The sequence below is a fragment of the Somniosus microcephalus genome, chromosome 30, assembly GCF_052327205.1.
Source record: "Somniosus microcephalus isolate GS21.2 chromosome 30, FLI_Smic_1.0, whole genome shotgun sequence".
Classification (NCBI taxonomy): Eukaryota; Metazoa; Chordata; class Chondrichthyes; order Squaliformes; family Somniosidae; genus Somniosus; species Somniosus microcephalus.
In genome coordinates, this window is record NC_141016.1 from 28975676 (window position 1) to 28990463 (window position 14788).

The 14788-nt window shown below is 48.1% G+C and overlaps 1 protein-coding gene across 1 annotated transcript in view; it reads left to right on the forward strand.

Annotated features, from left to right (window-relative positions):
• LOC147098065 (cGMP-dependent protein kinase 1-like) overlaps positions 1 to 14788 on the forward strand; it is a 120022-nt gene that overhangs the window by 87864 nt on the left and 17370 nt on the right. Inside the window, exons 7-10 of the mRNA XM_085971295.1 lie at positions 844 to 938; positions 2845 to 2910; positions 11279 to 11353; positions 13404 to 13500. Of these exons, the coding sequence (XP_085827421.1) occupies positions 844 to 938; positions 2845 to 2910; positions 11279 to 11353; positions 13404 to 13500 (333 nt within the window). The remainder of the gene's footprint in view (positions 1 to 843; positions 939 to 2844; positions 2911 to 11278; positions 11354 to 13403; positions 13501 to 14788) is intronic.

Sequence of the window (14788 nt, forward strand, 5' to 3'; positions counted from 1 at the left end):
GATGAACGGACACCGCGCAACAATCACCAGGCAGGAGTGTTCCCTCCCAGTCGGGGAACACTTCAGCAGTCAAGGACATTCAGCCTCCGATCTTCGGGTAAGCATTCTCCAAGGCGGCCTTCGAGACACACGACAACGCAAAATCGTCGAGCAGAAACTGATAGCCAAGTTCCGCACCCATGAGAACGGCCTCAACCGAGATCTTGGGTTCATGTCACGCTACATGTAACCCCACCTGACGCAGGGTCATCCAGACTCGAGTCGACATTGGCTTGTTCTCTCTACACAGATGCGGCCGGACCTGCTGTGATTTCCAGCCAAAAAAAATGTTTTTTGTCTTTTTTTGTTTTTCATACAGACCCCAGCATCTGCAATATTTGACCCCTTGTGACCCCACCTCATTGTTCTTTGATGTAATGTTTCCCTGACTGACCTGTTTGGACACCATTCACACCTTTGACTGCTGTGATTATCTCTCTGCCGAGGTGTGATAAATGGCAGTTGGAAAGGTTACCTGTAAACATCTGACATGATTCTCTGACTATATAAGCTGTGTCTTTATGCATTTCTCCACTTCACCTGAAGAAGGAGCAGCGCTCCGAAAGCTTGTGATTTCAAATAAAGCTGTTGGACTATAACCTGGTGTTGTGTGACTTCTGATATATGGACAGTCCACGTTTCTAGAGAAGTGGTTGATTAATTGATTCTGTCAAGTTTCATGGAGTCTCAGCTGTTCTCGGTGGCACTGTTGGTTTGAACCAGTTTAACAGGGGACCTGCTCACCCTCTGTTCCTACAATTTTTGCACTTTTCCTAATGGCATCTGCTTTGTTTTTGACCACAGGTGAACGTGACACAAGAAGGCTCGACAGGTGGAGAAGCGGAGCTTCCCAGTTCTCTGTCCAGGGGAGACTGGTTTGGAGAGAAGGCTCTCCATGGGTGTGTCTCCTGTCCGTTCTCTCAGATTGTGCACCCTTGTCCCGGCCGGGATACCGCGTACCTTTCATATCTTTCCAACATGCAACAGCTGTGGACGTTAAAATAAAGGACTGGTGCTGGGCTGGCGTGGTCAAAGCCAATGGTGGAGCAAGTCCGATCTCTGATTGGGGCGGTTGGAATGCGCTGCCTGAAAGGGCGGTGGAAGCAGATTCAATGTAACTTTCAAAGGGGAATTGGATAAATACTTGAAAAGGAAAAATTTGCAGGGCTGTGGGGAAACAGCAGGGGAGTGGGACTAATTGGAGAGCTCTTTCAAAGAGCCGGCACAGACACAGTGGGCCGAATGGCCTCCTGTGCTGTTAAGATTCTATGATAGTGAGTTGATCAGTCCGGGCTGCAATAGGGAGCAAGAACTGGTCTCACTGGGTTACTGAGGAAAATCAGCCCCGGGTTCCTGCTCCTGATTACAGTCCAGTGACTCCTTGCTCGAGGGTGTGCAATGTAGGGGTACTCCCTGCCTCCGCTCCCCCCCCCCCCCAATTCTGCCTCTGCCTCTTCCACTCCGCATCCACATCTGTCCACCTTGCCTCCCCCTCCACCCACACTGTCTCCGACCCTCCATTCCGCATCCACCACCCAGCCACATAAATACTGTGGCAACAAGAGCAGGTTAGAGGCTGGGTATTCTGCGGCGAGTGTCTCACCTCCTGACTCCCGAAAGCCTTTCCACCATCTACAAAGCACAAGTAAGGAGTGTGATGGAATACTCTCCACTTGCCTGGATGAGTGCAGCTCCAACAACACTCAAGAAGCTCGACACCATCCAGGACAAAGCAGCCCGCTTGACTGGCACCCCATCCACCACCTTAAACATTCACTCCCTCCACCACCGGCGCACCATGGCTGCAGTGTGTACCATCTACAAGATGCACTGCAGCAACTCGCCAAGGCTTCTTCGGCAGCACCTCCCAAACCCGCGACCTCTTCCACCTAGAAGGACAAGGGCAGCAGGTTCATGGGAACACCACCACCTCCAAATTCACCTCCAAGTCACACATCATCCTGACTTCGTAGTACATCACTGATCCTTCATTGTCGCTGGGTCAAAATCCTGGAACTCCCTCCCTAACAGCACTGTGGGAGCACCTTCACCGCACGGACTGCAGCGGTTGAAGAAGGCGGCTCACCACCACCTTCTCAAGGGCAATTAGGGATGGGCAATAAATGCTGGCCTTGCCAGCGACTCCCACAAACGAATAAAAAAAAGCTTTGCTTGCCCCCCGACCCAATTCTGCCCCCCCCACTCTGTATCAGCACCCCTCCGTCCCCCGCTTCTTCCCACACCGCCTCCACCCACCTCTGAGACCACCGCCTCTGCCGCTACCCCCCCCCCCCCCACCCTGCTGCCATTCGCTGTCTAAACTCACGCAGGAGGGACTGGCCAACTGCACCTGAAGGGATGTACCGCAGCAAGGAGTGAATGTTTTCAGGAGGGGAAGGGTGAGTGAGGTGGCCATCTTTAGAAAGAGCAAATTTACTGTGGCGGAACAAGGTCTGGCGCCCAATCCAGCCGTGGCACGTTTGTAAGTAATTCTGGGCTATCTTGTGCTCAGTAAGGTGGGGGGTGTATGGGAGGGGCTGGAACCTGCGGTGGAGTGCGTTGGGGAGCAGGAGGAGGACGAGAATGGAATGCACCAAGACTCGGGAAACTTAACCACTGCTGGGTGGGAACTGAAGCTTCGGATGGCAGCAGTCAGCCTGCCGTCTAGATAAGGCTCTTCCCCCTCTGAGTAAGTGTGCGTTGTTCTGAGTGGACCCGTGTGTGATGGTGAAGGAAGTTACCCCACATTTGCACTAATGATTAAGTCCGCATTTTCTCTTTTTTTTCTCCCCCCCCCCCCCCCAGAGAAGATGTAAGGTTGGCCAATGTCATTGCAGCGGAGGATGTGATCTGCCTGGTGATTGACCGAGAGTGAGTAGCTTGTACCTCAGGATTATTTCATTTAAAGATAATGTTTCACAGATGGTGCAAATTCAGAAACTGGAGCTCAGACACCCACCTGACCCACACTGAGCATTCTGATGGGCCAATGCTCTCCCACTGTGTGGAATCTGCCACTTCCTATTTAATATCAGTGTGTCGGATTCCAGTTCTTGCTTCCCATGCCATGTGGGTTCCCGATCTTGCTGCACCTGAGGCACGAATCGAATCTTCCTCCCTAAAGGGTTGCAGTGGGGTCAGTAGGCCCAGATATCCTGACATGGGGGCAGTTTAATGGGAGTTAACCAGACTCGAGGTGAAGTTTGCTGTTCCGGGTTTCGAGGTCAGCTCTTTATCACAATGTTCCACAGCTCCAGGTGTAGATTTGAGGCAGGTGGATGGAGCACACCTGTGGTGGCAGCGCAGTACTGCGTGCAGGCGAAATTTAAAGGGATACTAACAGTTAACAGTTAAAGGGAAGGGACGAAAATCCTTACAATTTTCGGAAAGGCTCAGGAGGCATTTCAATCTTTTGGCAGCCTTTGCCAAGGCTGAAGGGAAAGATGCAGGCGTGAGTCTGCAGGAGAGTCACAGTGCAGCCCAGCACTCGATCCCTGCTGAAGCCGTAGTTAGGAGGAGGGTTTGCTGTCTGTCCCACTCCACAGCAAGACTGCACGGAAGTGAAGCCAAGCTTCAGGCTGCAGCTGACCATTGCTGTCACTACCTTCACCCACCTCAGTCCTCATCACTAGAACTCCCTCTCTTCATCTCTCCACTTCTCTCCCCGCCTTTAAAAACCTTCTCAAAACCCGTCTTTTTAACCAAATTTTTGCTCTACCTCCTAACACATAGGGGGAAATATGCATGTGGTTTGTGCCACATGTTAGCGCCAGGAGATGGCGCTGAAATGCCGTTGACAGCTGATGCCGGTTCCAGCTCCACACACCATATTGGTGGTGCCAGTAGCGCTGCCGGTAACATAAGAACATAAGAAATAGGAGCAGGAGTAGGCCAATCGGCCCCTCGAGCCTGCTCCGCCATTCAATAAGATCATGGCTGATCTGATCCTAACCGCCAATCCACTATCACAGAACCATCTCCTGAATCTAACAGAATTAGACACACGAAAACAGGAGCAGGATCAGGCTACACGGCCCCTGGGCCCGCTCCACTACCCACAGGGCCATGACCTATCCGAACCTAGACTCATGTCCAAATTCCTGCCCGCTCCCCGTAACCCTTAATTCCCTTTTCTACTAGGAAACTGTCTATTTCTGTTTTAAATTTATGTAATGATGTAGCTTCGACAGCTTTTTGGGGCAGCATATTCCATGGACCTACCACCCTCTGAGTGAAGTAGTTCCTCCTCATCTCAGTTTTGAAAGAGCAGCCCCTTATTCTAAGACTATGCCCCCTAGTTCTAGTTTCACCCATCATCTGGAACATCCTCCCTGCATCCACCCGATCCAACCCCTTCATAATCTTATATGTTTCAATAAGATCGCCTCTCATTCTTCTGAACTCCAATGAGTAGAGTCCCAATCTACTCAACCTCTCTTCATATGTCCATCCCCTCATCCCCGGGATTAATCGAGTGAACCTTCTTTGTACTGACTCGAGAGCAAGTATGTCCTTTCTTAAGTATGGACACCAAAACTGTATGCAGTATTCCAGGTGCGGTCTCACCAATACCTTGTACAACTGAAGCAATACCTCCCTATTTTTATATTCTATCCCCCTAGCAATGAAAGCCAACATTCCATTAGCCTTCTTAATCACTTGCTGCACCTGCATACTAACCTTTTGAGTTTCGTGCACCAGGACCCTCGATTGCCAGGGAGCTCGCCATGATGAAGATCGTGATGTCAGTGAGTGTACAACGCTCACCGGACGCCCGATCTCCAACATTGGAGTTAGCTACTTAATGGCAGTGTAGAACAACGATAGGAAGAGCTGGCATCTATAAGCAGAAAGCAGGCTGCAGCAGTGTTATTTAAAGGCACCACCCACAATCAGCTGGCCCTGACAGCGTTTTGCAGTTTCAGTGCCTGTTTGCTACTTCCTGCAAGTGAAACAGCTCTCTAGTTATTTCAAGTTTTTTTGGTGACGGGGAGTGTTCATTCAAGTACAAAAGTCACTCATTATAGAATCATAGAATGGTTACAGCACAGAAGGAGGCCATTCGGCCCATCGAGCCTGTGCCGGCTCTCTGCAAGAGCTCTTCAGCCAGTCCCACTCACCCGCCCTTTTCCCGTAGACCTGCAGATTTTTTCCCTTCAGGTACTTATCCAATTCCCTTTTGAAAGTCACGATTGAATCTGCCTCCACCACCCTCTCAGGCAGTGCATCCCAGATCCGAACCACTCGCTGCATAAAAGTTTTTCCTCATGTCGTCTTTGGTTCTTCTGCCAATCACCTTAAATCTGTGTCCTCTGGTTCTCGACCCTTCCACCATGGGAACAGTTTCTCTCTATCTACTCTGTCTAGACCCCTCATGATTTTGAGCACCTCTATCAAATCTCCTCTCAATCTTCTCTGCTCCAAGGAGAACAACCCCAGCTTCACCGGTCTATCTACATTGCTGTTTGTGGGAGTTTGCTGTGCGCAAATTGGCTGGCGCCTTTTCCCACATTGCAACAGTGACTACACTCCAAAAGTACTTAATTGGCTGTAAAGCGCTTTGGGACGTCCGGTGGTCATGAAAGGTGCTATAGAAATGCAAGTCTTTCTTTCTTTATGAAACTGAAGTCCCTCATCCTTGGAAACATTCTCGTAAACCTTTTCTGCACCCTCTCTAAGGCCTTCACATCCTTCCTAAAGTGCGGTGCCCAGAATTGGACACAATACTCCAGTTGAGGCCGAACTAGTGTTTTATACAGGTTCATCATAACTTCCTTGCTTTTGTACTCTATGCTTCTATTTATGAAGCCCAGGATCCCGTATGCTTTTTTAACCACTTTCTCAACCTGCCCTGTCACCTTCAACGATTTGTACACATATACCCCCAGGTCTCTCTGTTCGTGCACCCACTTTAGGATTGTACCCTTTAGTTTATATTCCCTCTCTTCATTCTCTTTCTACCAAAATGTATCACTTAGCACTTTTCTGCCATGTGTCTGCCCATTCCACCAGCCTGTCTGTCTTCTTGAAGTCTATCACTATCCTCCTCATTATTCACTATACATCCAAGTTTTGTGTCATCTGCAAATTTTGAAATTGTGCCCTGTACTCCCAAGTCCAAGTCATTAATATATATCAAGAAAAGCAGTGTTCCTAGTACCGACTCCTTGGGAACACCACTCTATACCATCCTCCAATCCGAAAAACAACCGATCACCACTACTCTGTTTCCTGTCACTTAGCCAATTTTGTATCCATGCTGTCACTGTCCCTTTTATTCCATGGGCTTCAACTTTGCTGGCAAGCCTATTATGTGGCACTTTATCAAACTCCTTTTGGAAGTCCATGTACACCACATCAACCGCATTGCCCTCATCAACCCTCTCTGTTACCTCCAAAAAACTCAATCAAGTTAGTTAAACACGATTTGCCTTTAACAAATCCGTGCTGGCTTTCCAAGTGACTGTTAATTTTGTCCCTGATTATCATTTCTAAAAGCTTCCCCACTACCAAGGTTAAACTGACTGGCCTGTAGTTGCTGGTTTTATCCTTACATCCTTTTTTGAACAAGGGTGTAACATTTGCAATTCTCCAGTCCTCTGGCACCACCCCCGTATCCAAGGAGGATTGGAAGATTATGGCCAGTATCTCCGCAATTTCCATCTTTACTTCCCTCAGCATCCTAGGATGCATCCCATCTGGTCCTGGTGACTTATCTACTTTAAGTACAGCCAGCCTTTCTAGTACTTCCTCTTTATCAATTTTTATCCCATCTAGTATCTCAACTACCTCCTCTTTCACTGACTTTGGCAGCATCTTCTTCCTTGGTAAAGACAGATGCAAAGTAATCATTTAGTACCTCAGCCACGCCCTCTGCCTCCATGCGTAGGTCTCCATTTTGGTCCCTAATCAGTCCCACCCCTCCTCTTACTACCTGTTTACTATTTATATGCCTATTGAAGACTTTTGGATTCCCTTTTATGTTAGCTGCCTATCTAGTCTCATACTCTCTCTTTGCCCCTTGTATTTCTTTATTCACTTCCCCTCTAAACTTTCTATATTCAGCCTGGTTCTCACTTGTTTTCTCAACCTGACATGCGTCATACCCCCCCCCCCCTTTTTCTGCTTCATCTTACTCTCTATCTCTTTCATCATCCAAGGAGCTCTGGCTTTGGTTGCCCTACCTTTCCCCCTCGTGGGAATGTACCTCGACTATACCCGAGCCATCTCCTCTTTAAAGGCAGCCCATTGTTCGATTACAGTTTTGCCTGCCAATCTTTGATTCCAATTTACCCGGGCCAGATCCATTCTCAACCCACTGAAATTGGCCTTCCTCCAATTAAGTATTTTTATACTAGTTTGCTCCCTGTCCCTTTCCATAGCTAATCTAAACCTTATGATACTATGATCACTGTTCCCTAAATGTTCCCCTACTGACACTTGCTCTACTTGACCCACCTCATTCCCCAGAACCAGATCCAGCAATGCCTCCTTCCTTGTTGGGCCGGAAACGTACTGATCAAGAAAGTTCTCCTGAACACATTTCAGAAATTCTTCCCCCTCTCTGCCCTTTACACTATTACTATCCTAGTCTGTATTAGGTTAGTTGAAGTCCCCCATTATCACTACTCTATAGTTCTTGTACCTCTCTGTAATTTCCCTGCAAATTTGCTCCTCTATATCCTTCCCACTAGTTGGTGGCCTATAGAATACACCTAGTAGTGTAATGGCACCTCTATTATTTCTCAACTCTAACCAAATATATTCTGTCCTTGACCCCTCCAGGATATCCTCTCTCTCCAGCACTGTAACATTCTCCTTAACCAATACTGCCAGCCTACCTCCTTTCTTTCCTTCACTATCTTTCCTGAACACCTTATACCAGGAATAGTTAGTACCCAAACCTGCCCTTTTTTGAGCCAGGTCTCCATTATCGCCACGATTATTTGTTAAAGACTTCTGCTCTCAACACTTCCTCACAGTCATAGGGGCTGCGGGATTACCTCAGGAGGAGGACGAGGCCAAAGAGGACAAGGAAGAGGACAAGGAGGAGATCGATGAGGAAAAGGAGGAGGAGGAACAGGAGGGAGGGCAGAGGCAGCGAGACAATCGGCCTTCTGGACGGGCTGTCCGCGACCGGCTCATCAGATTCCGATTCACATGAATGCAACCCCAGATCCCCGTAGCTCACCACATCCCCATCATACAATCCCTGTCTCCTGGCATATCACAGCGTCCTCCTGGTGCAAAGGTGAAACGAGACTACAAAATATTCCAAACACCATTAATAAATGTATCTATAAACATATATCACATATGACATGAATTCTATTAACTAATAACCCTTGTGCCTGCCATAGTTGAATAGCTGTCATTGTGTGCAAGGTGTGAGTTGTGGGTGTGGAGTGTTGTTCGGTAGAGATTGTTGGTGGATGACTGCTGGGGGTGTGGTACCTTGAGCAGTGTGTGAAGCTTGTGGTACAGATGTTGGTATGTTGCATTTGTTGAAGCTTTCACTCACCCTGACCACCCCGTGTGAGCTCGTTAAACTGCCTCCTGCACTGGGTTGGACCTGGGTACTACAGTGCTGCCCGTGACGTGGTGTGCCACCTCCCTCCACATAGTCCAGCAGACTTGTGGCGAGGGTCTCCTGGCAGTTGGTACAGGACCGGCCGCCATCTCTCCATCACTAAAACCAATGCCTCCAAAGCTTCCTCGGAAAACCCTGGGCTCTCTCACTGGGGCAGCGATCTGCCATCAGCATTTGTAAATAAGTGCTCCTTCTCTTTGTCCTTCTTATGGTTGTTGAGGCAGATGTACACCCAACAATGCTGAGAATGAGGTGCTGCAGCATCAATGGACCCTCCCCTTTAAACAGTGAAAAAAGCCTGTGGCAATCATTACTTGCATTTAGACTACACCCGATATTGGTCCATCTTTTCAGTGTAACGCCAATGAGCTTGGCTTTTTAGACGAGAATCATGACTGCAATCAATTTAATGTGGAGTGAGGACGAATTTTGCGTGGAGTCTAGACGATTTTCACCTGGCGCTACTTAACCATTTTTAGTCTAAACACTGCCCATTCCTTGGCCATAATGAATTTCTAGCCCTGTACAATCTAGGCAGCCCTGAGGGAGTGCTGCACTGATGGAGGTGCCGTCTTTTGAATGAGACATTGAACCGAGGTCCCGTCTGCCCTTTCAGATGAAAGTAAAAGATCCCGCAGCACTATTTTGAAAAAGAGCAGGGGAGTTCTCCCCGGTGTCCTGGCCAATATTTATCTCTCAATCAACATCACTAGAACAGATTATCTGGTAATTTACTCACTGTTTGTGGGACCTTGCTGTCACTGCGCAAGAGTAGGAATAGCCTGGATATTGGGCGATTCTCCTTTTCCCAGAGAGTAGCGAGGCTCTGGAATGTGTTCCTGGCTGGTGTGGTGGGTGCTAACTCTCTACCTTCAGGAGGAAGCTGAACTGGTTCCTAACTGGGGCAGAGATCACATCATATACAAGTGTCTTCATAGATAACACTGGGTCCGTGTGATCTCCTGGACTGGTTTCCATCACCTGAGGTGGTCGGAGAGGAATTTTACAGAGTATTTTTCCTCTTATTGTCCCTGAGCTTTTCTCTGGTTTTGTGCCTCTCCCAGGAGATTGCCTGGCTGTGGGGAGAGTAGAGGGTAGGAGGTGACTGATCACGATGCTGCGGCCATCATGGTGTGGGGCAGGCTTGATGGACCAGCTGGTCTTTTCCTGCCCGTCAGTTTTGTATGTTCGTAAACTAACTGCCCACCCCCCTCCGCCAACCCCCTGAGACCACATGATCTCCTGGGAGAGGCAAAAAACCCAAAAACCCAGGCCTATTAAGGGGGAAAAAATCTGGAAAATTCCTCTCCGTCACCCCTAGGCGATTGAAACGAGTCCAGCAGATCCCTCTGGCCCTGATTAATGGCTACCTCTTGTACAAGGTGATCTCCGCCCCAGCCAGAGACAGGCCCAGCTCTCGCTTGAATCCGCGTTCACCACACGAGACGGCAGCCTGCTCCACAGGTCCGCTATTCCCTGGGAAAAGAACCATCTCCTGACCATCTAACCTGGATCTGGCCGTCACATAACGTGAGATTGTGACTCCGGTCCACCCTAACCTGTTTTGTTGAAACAAGTTGCCCACACGAACACAATCTATTCCCTTTATCATCTTATAAACCTCGATCCATGAGATGGTGAATGAGGGCAGAAAAAAACAATAAACCATGAAGAAAAACAGTTAACATTACTGTGCCTGTGTGCCTGCTACTCCTGAGCAACCCTGATCACAGCTGGACATCCTGCATGTCTGAACATCGAGAGATCAGGTGCAGGAACTCCGCATCGCCAAATTCACCTTTAAATTAAAAGAAAAAGAGAGGCTTGCATTTCTATAGCACCTTTCATGACCTCAGGACATCCCAAAATGCTTTACAGTCAATGAAGTACTTGTGAAGTGTAGTCACTGTGGTAATGTAGGAAAGTGGCAGCAAATTTGTGCACAGCAAGCTCCCACAAACAGCAATGTGATAAATGACCAGAAAATCTGTTTTTGTTATGTTGATTGAGGGGATAAATATTGGCCAGGACATCAGGGATAACTCCCCTGCTCTTGTTTGATATAGAGCCATGGGATCTTTTACATCCACCTGAGAGAGCAGATGGAGCCTCAGTTTAACATCTCATCTGAAAGACAGTACCTCCGACAGTGCAGCATTCCCTCAGTACTGCACTGGAGTGTCAGTCTAGATTTTTGTGCTCGAGTCTCTTGGAGTGGGATTTGAACCCACGACCTTCTGACGCAGAGGCAAGTGTGCCACCCACTGAGCCATGGCTGACACTGAGACACGAAGCACATCTATAGTGGGCTAGTCATTGTTGGTCAATGAATGGTAATCTCTCTAGCGGGTTGGTCAGTGACTGTTCATCCTCTCTATAGCAGGTTGTCGTGGGTTGGTCAGTGACTGGTTAATCCTATTATAATCGGGTGAAATGTTGTTCAGTAAATACCAATCCCATTACAATTTGACTGTGATAATGGTCACTAAGTGACAATCATGCTATAATGAAGAGCAATAGTACATTGCTGAAAGACATCTCCTCTGAATTGAGAGGCATGATGTTGGTCAGTGAGAGGTCATCGAACAGCTGATTGTGGACGAATCGGTGGCATTTCAGTCTAAGCATTTTATATTTTTCTGTCTGTAGCTCATTCCGACAGTTAATTGGAGGCTTGGAAGATGTATCCAGTAATGAATACGAGAGTGCGGAGATCCAAGCGAAGTGAGTATGAATGTATTGGAGATTCGCACTGAGGTTCTCCTCTCCACTTGACATTAGTGTTCTGTTGTCTAAGGGCCCTCACCTCCTCTCAAATCTGGACATTCACGGTGCGACAGTGGGTTGCCGAGACTGCAGAGAGCTTACTGTGAGTCTGGCCCATGTGCAGCCTGAAGTTAACTGCATGTGTTTGCAGCTCACAAGCGGTTTCCACCCCATTCCCAACCCAGTCACCGATTGAACCTTTATTGCAAGGGGGTTGGAGTATAAGAGTAAGGAAGACTTGCTACAATTGTACAGGGCCTTGGTGAGACCACACCTGGAGTACTGTGCACAGTTTTGGTCTCCTTATCTGAGGAAGGATATACTTGCCTTGGAGGCAGTGATAGGAAGGTTCACTAGATTGACCTCTGGGATGAGAGGGTTGTCCTATGAGGAGAGATTGTGTAGATTGGGCCTATACTCTCTGGATTTTAGAAGAATGAGAGGTGATCTCATTGAAACAATATAAAATTCTGAGGGGGATTGACAGGGTAGATGCTGAGAGGTTGTGTCCCCTGGCTGGAGAATCTAGAACTAGGGGGCATAGTCTCAGGATGAGGGGTCGGCCATTTAAGACTGAGATGAGGAGGAATTTCTTCACTGAGGGTTGTGAATCTTTGGAATTTGCTGCCCCAAAGGCCAGTGGATGCTGAATCGTTGAGTATATTCAAGGCTGAGATCGATAGATTTTTGGACTCTAGGGGAATCAAGGGATATGGGGATCGGGCAGGAAAGTGGAGTTGAGGTCGAAGTTCAGTCATGATCTTATTGAATGGCGGAGCAGACTCCGTACGGCTTATTCCTGTTCCTAATTCTTATGTTCTTATGAACCATTGTCAAGGAGCCAGGTGGACTTGGAACAAGCTCAGAATCATAACTGAAGCCTGAAGTACCGATCCCATGCCAGCCCACTGAATCAGTTCCCCCTCTGAATAAACTGGACATTCACCTAACTTTTCTCCTTGGTCAGCCAGTATAGCTATGATTTATTTCTTTAAAACCACTCCCTCATTTGCCTGGAATGCCCTATCACCAGTATCTGTGTTGCAGGCAGTGTTTCTCAATGAAATATGATCTGAAAGCAGGGGATTCAGCGTGTCAGTCTTCCGCACTATAATCACATGCCCTGTATTGAACTGTTTAATGTATTTACGTTGCCCCTTTCGATCGCCTTCCCTCAACACCAGGCGATTGTTCAGCCAAGGGGCCCCATTCGCAGGCTCCTTCCTGTGTCGCTGTCGAATCCAGTCACTGCTTCCCCCTCCATGTAGGGACATGACTGACCTTCGATCCCCTGTGTAGGGGAGTAGCAGAACAAACAAACAAACAAACTTACACCTATGGCATTCTCGGGACATCCCAAAGTGCTTCACGGCCAACAAGTGGCTTTTGACGCATATTTATAGTTGTTCTGTAGGCTAACGTGGCAGCCATTTTACACACGGGATTCCCCTGGTCTTCCTCCTGTGTGTCAGCCAGTATCTCAGTGGGTAGCAACCGCGCCTTGGAGTCAGAAGGTTGTGGGTTCAAGTCCCACTCCAGAGACTTGAGCACAAAAATCTAGACTGACACTCCAGTACAGTGCTGAGGGAGTGCTGCACTGTCGGAGGTGCCATCTTTCAGATGAGACGTTAAAACCAAGGCCCCGTCTGCTCTCTCAGGTGGATGTAAAAGACCCTATGGCGCTATTTAAAGAGCAGGGGAGTTATCCCCGTGTCCTGGCCAATATTTATCCTTCAAGCAACATCACTAAAACAGATTATCTGGTCGTTATCACATAGCTATTTATGGGAGCTGCCGCGTTTCCTACATTACAACTGCACTTTAAAAAGTACTTCATTGGCTGTAAAGTGCTTTCGGACGTCCGGTGGTCGTGAAAGGTGGTAAATAATTGCAAGTCTTTCTTTCTTTCAGTGAATCTCAATGGCCTGTCCTCCTCCTCCTCCTCCTCCTGCACCACCTCAATCAGTGACAAATGATGTATTTTCCTTTTGTTTGCAATCTGTTTCAGGTTTGAGGCAGAGGCTGTGTTCTTTGCCAGCTTGGAGCGTACAGATTTCAATGTCTGTCAAACCCTGGGAGTTGGAGGTTTTGGTCGTGTTGAGTTGGTAAGTCAGGAGGCTCCAGTGGCGTGTCCCTCTTCTTCCCCAAGGTTAATGTTCCGGGGTGCGGTGTGCTGTTCCGGGGTCAGTTCCCGCTCTGTGCTGAGCAGTCGGGAGAGTCAGGAGGCTATTCGATCGTGGGTGCATCGCGGACGAGCCACACCCTGACCTCACTCTGCACCTGTCAGCACGTCACTGAACAAGAAACCTGACGTATTCCTCCTGGACCCCCTCACTCATCACCCCTGTCCACGCCAATGGGCAGAGGGTGCTGAGGCTAATTGTTATTTTTGATGGCGAGGGTATTAAGGGTTACGGAACCAAGGCGTTAAGATACAGATTGAGTAGAATGGGCCTATATTCTCTGGAGTTTAGAAGAATAAGAGGTTATCTCATTGAAACATATAAAATTCTTAGAGGGCTTGACATGGTAGATGCTGAGAGGTTGTTTCCTGTTGCTGGAGTGTCTAGAACTAGGGGGCATAGTCTCAGGATAAGCGGTCGGCCATTTAGGACTGAGATGAGGAGGAATTTCTTCACTGAGGGTGGTGAATCTTTGGAATTCTCTACCACGACTTTACTGAATGGCGGAGCAGGCTCAAGGGGCTGAATAGCCTCCTCTTGCTCCTATTATGTTCTTTATGAGCCATGATCTAATTGAGTGGCAGAACAAGCTCAAGGGGCTGAATGGCCTCCTTCTGTTCCCCATCTACCACCTGAGCTAACAGTGTGGGTGGGGTGGGGGTTGAGTCTGGGGCTTCTATCTAGACCTCAGTGTCACAAAAAGACACTCCCCATTTGTTAATTGTATTCAGGTGATGTACATCAATTGGGTGTTAATTGTATTAGGATGGTGGGTTTTAATTGGGGACCTTATCTGAGGAAGGATGTTCTTGCCATGGAGGGAGTGCAGCGAAGATTCACCAGACTGATACCTGGGATGGCAGGAGTGATGTATGAGGAGAGATTGGGTCGATTGGGCTTATACTCGCTGGAGTTTAGAAGAATGAGAGGGGATCTCATTGAAACTTATAAAATTCTAACAGGACTAGACAGACTAAATGCAGGAAGGATGTTCCCGATGGCGGGGGTGTCCAGAACCAGGGGTCACAGTCTAAAGATAAGGGGTAAGCCATTTAGGACTGAGATGAGGAGGAATTTCTTCACCCAGAGAGTGGTGAACCTGTGGAATTCTCTACCACAGAAGGCAGTTGAGGCCAATTCATTAAATATATTCAAGAAGGAGTTAGATATATTTCTTAAGGCTAAAGGGATCAAGGGATATGGGGAGAAG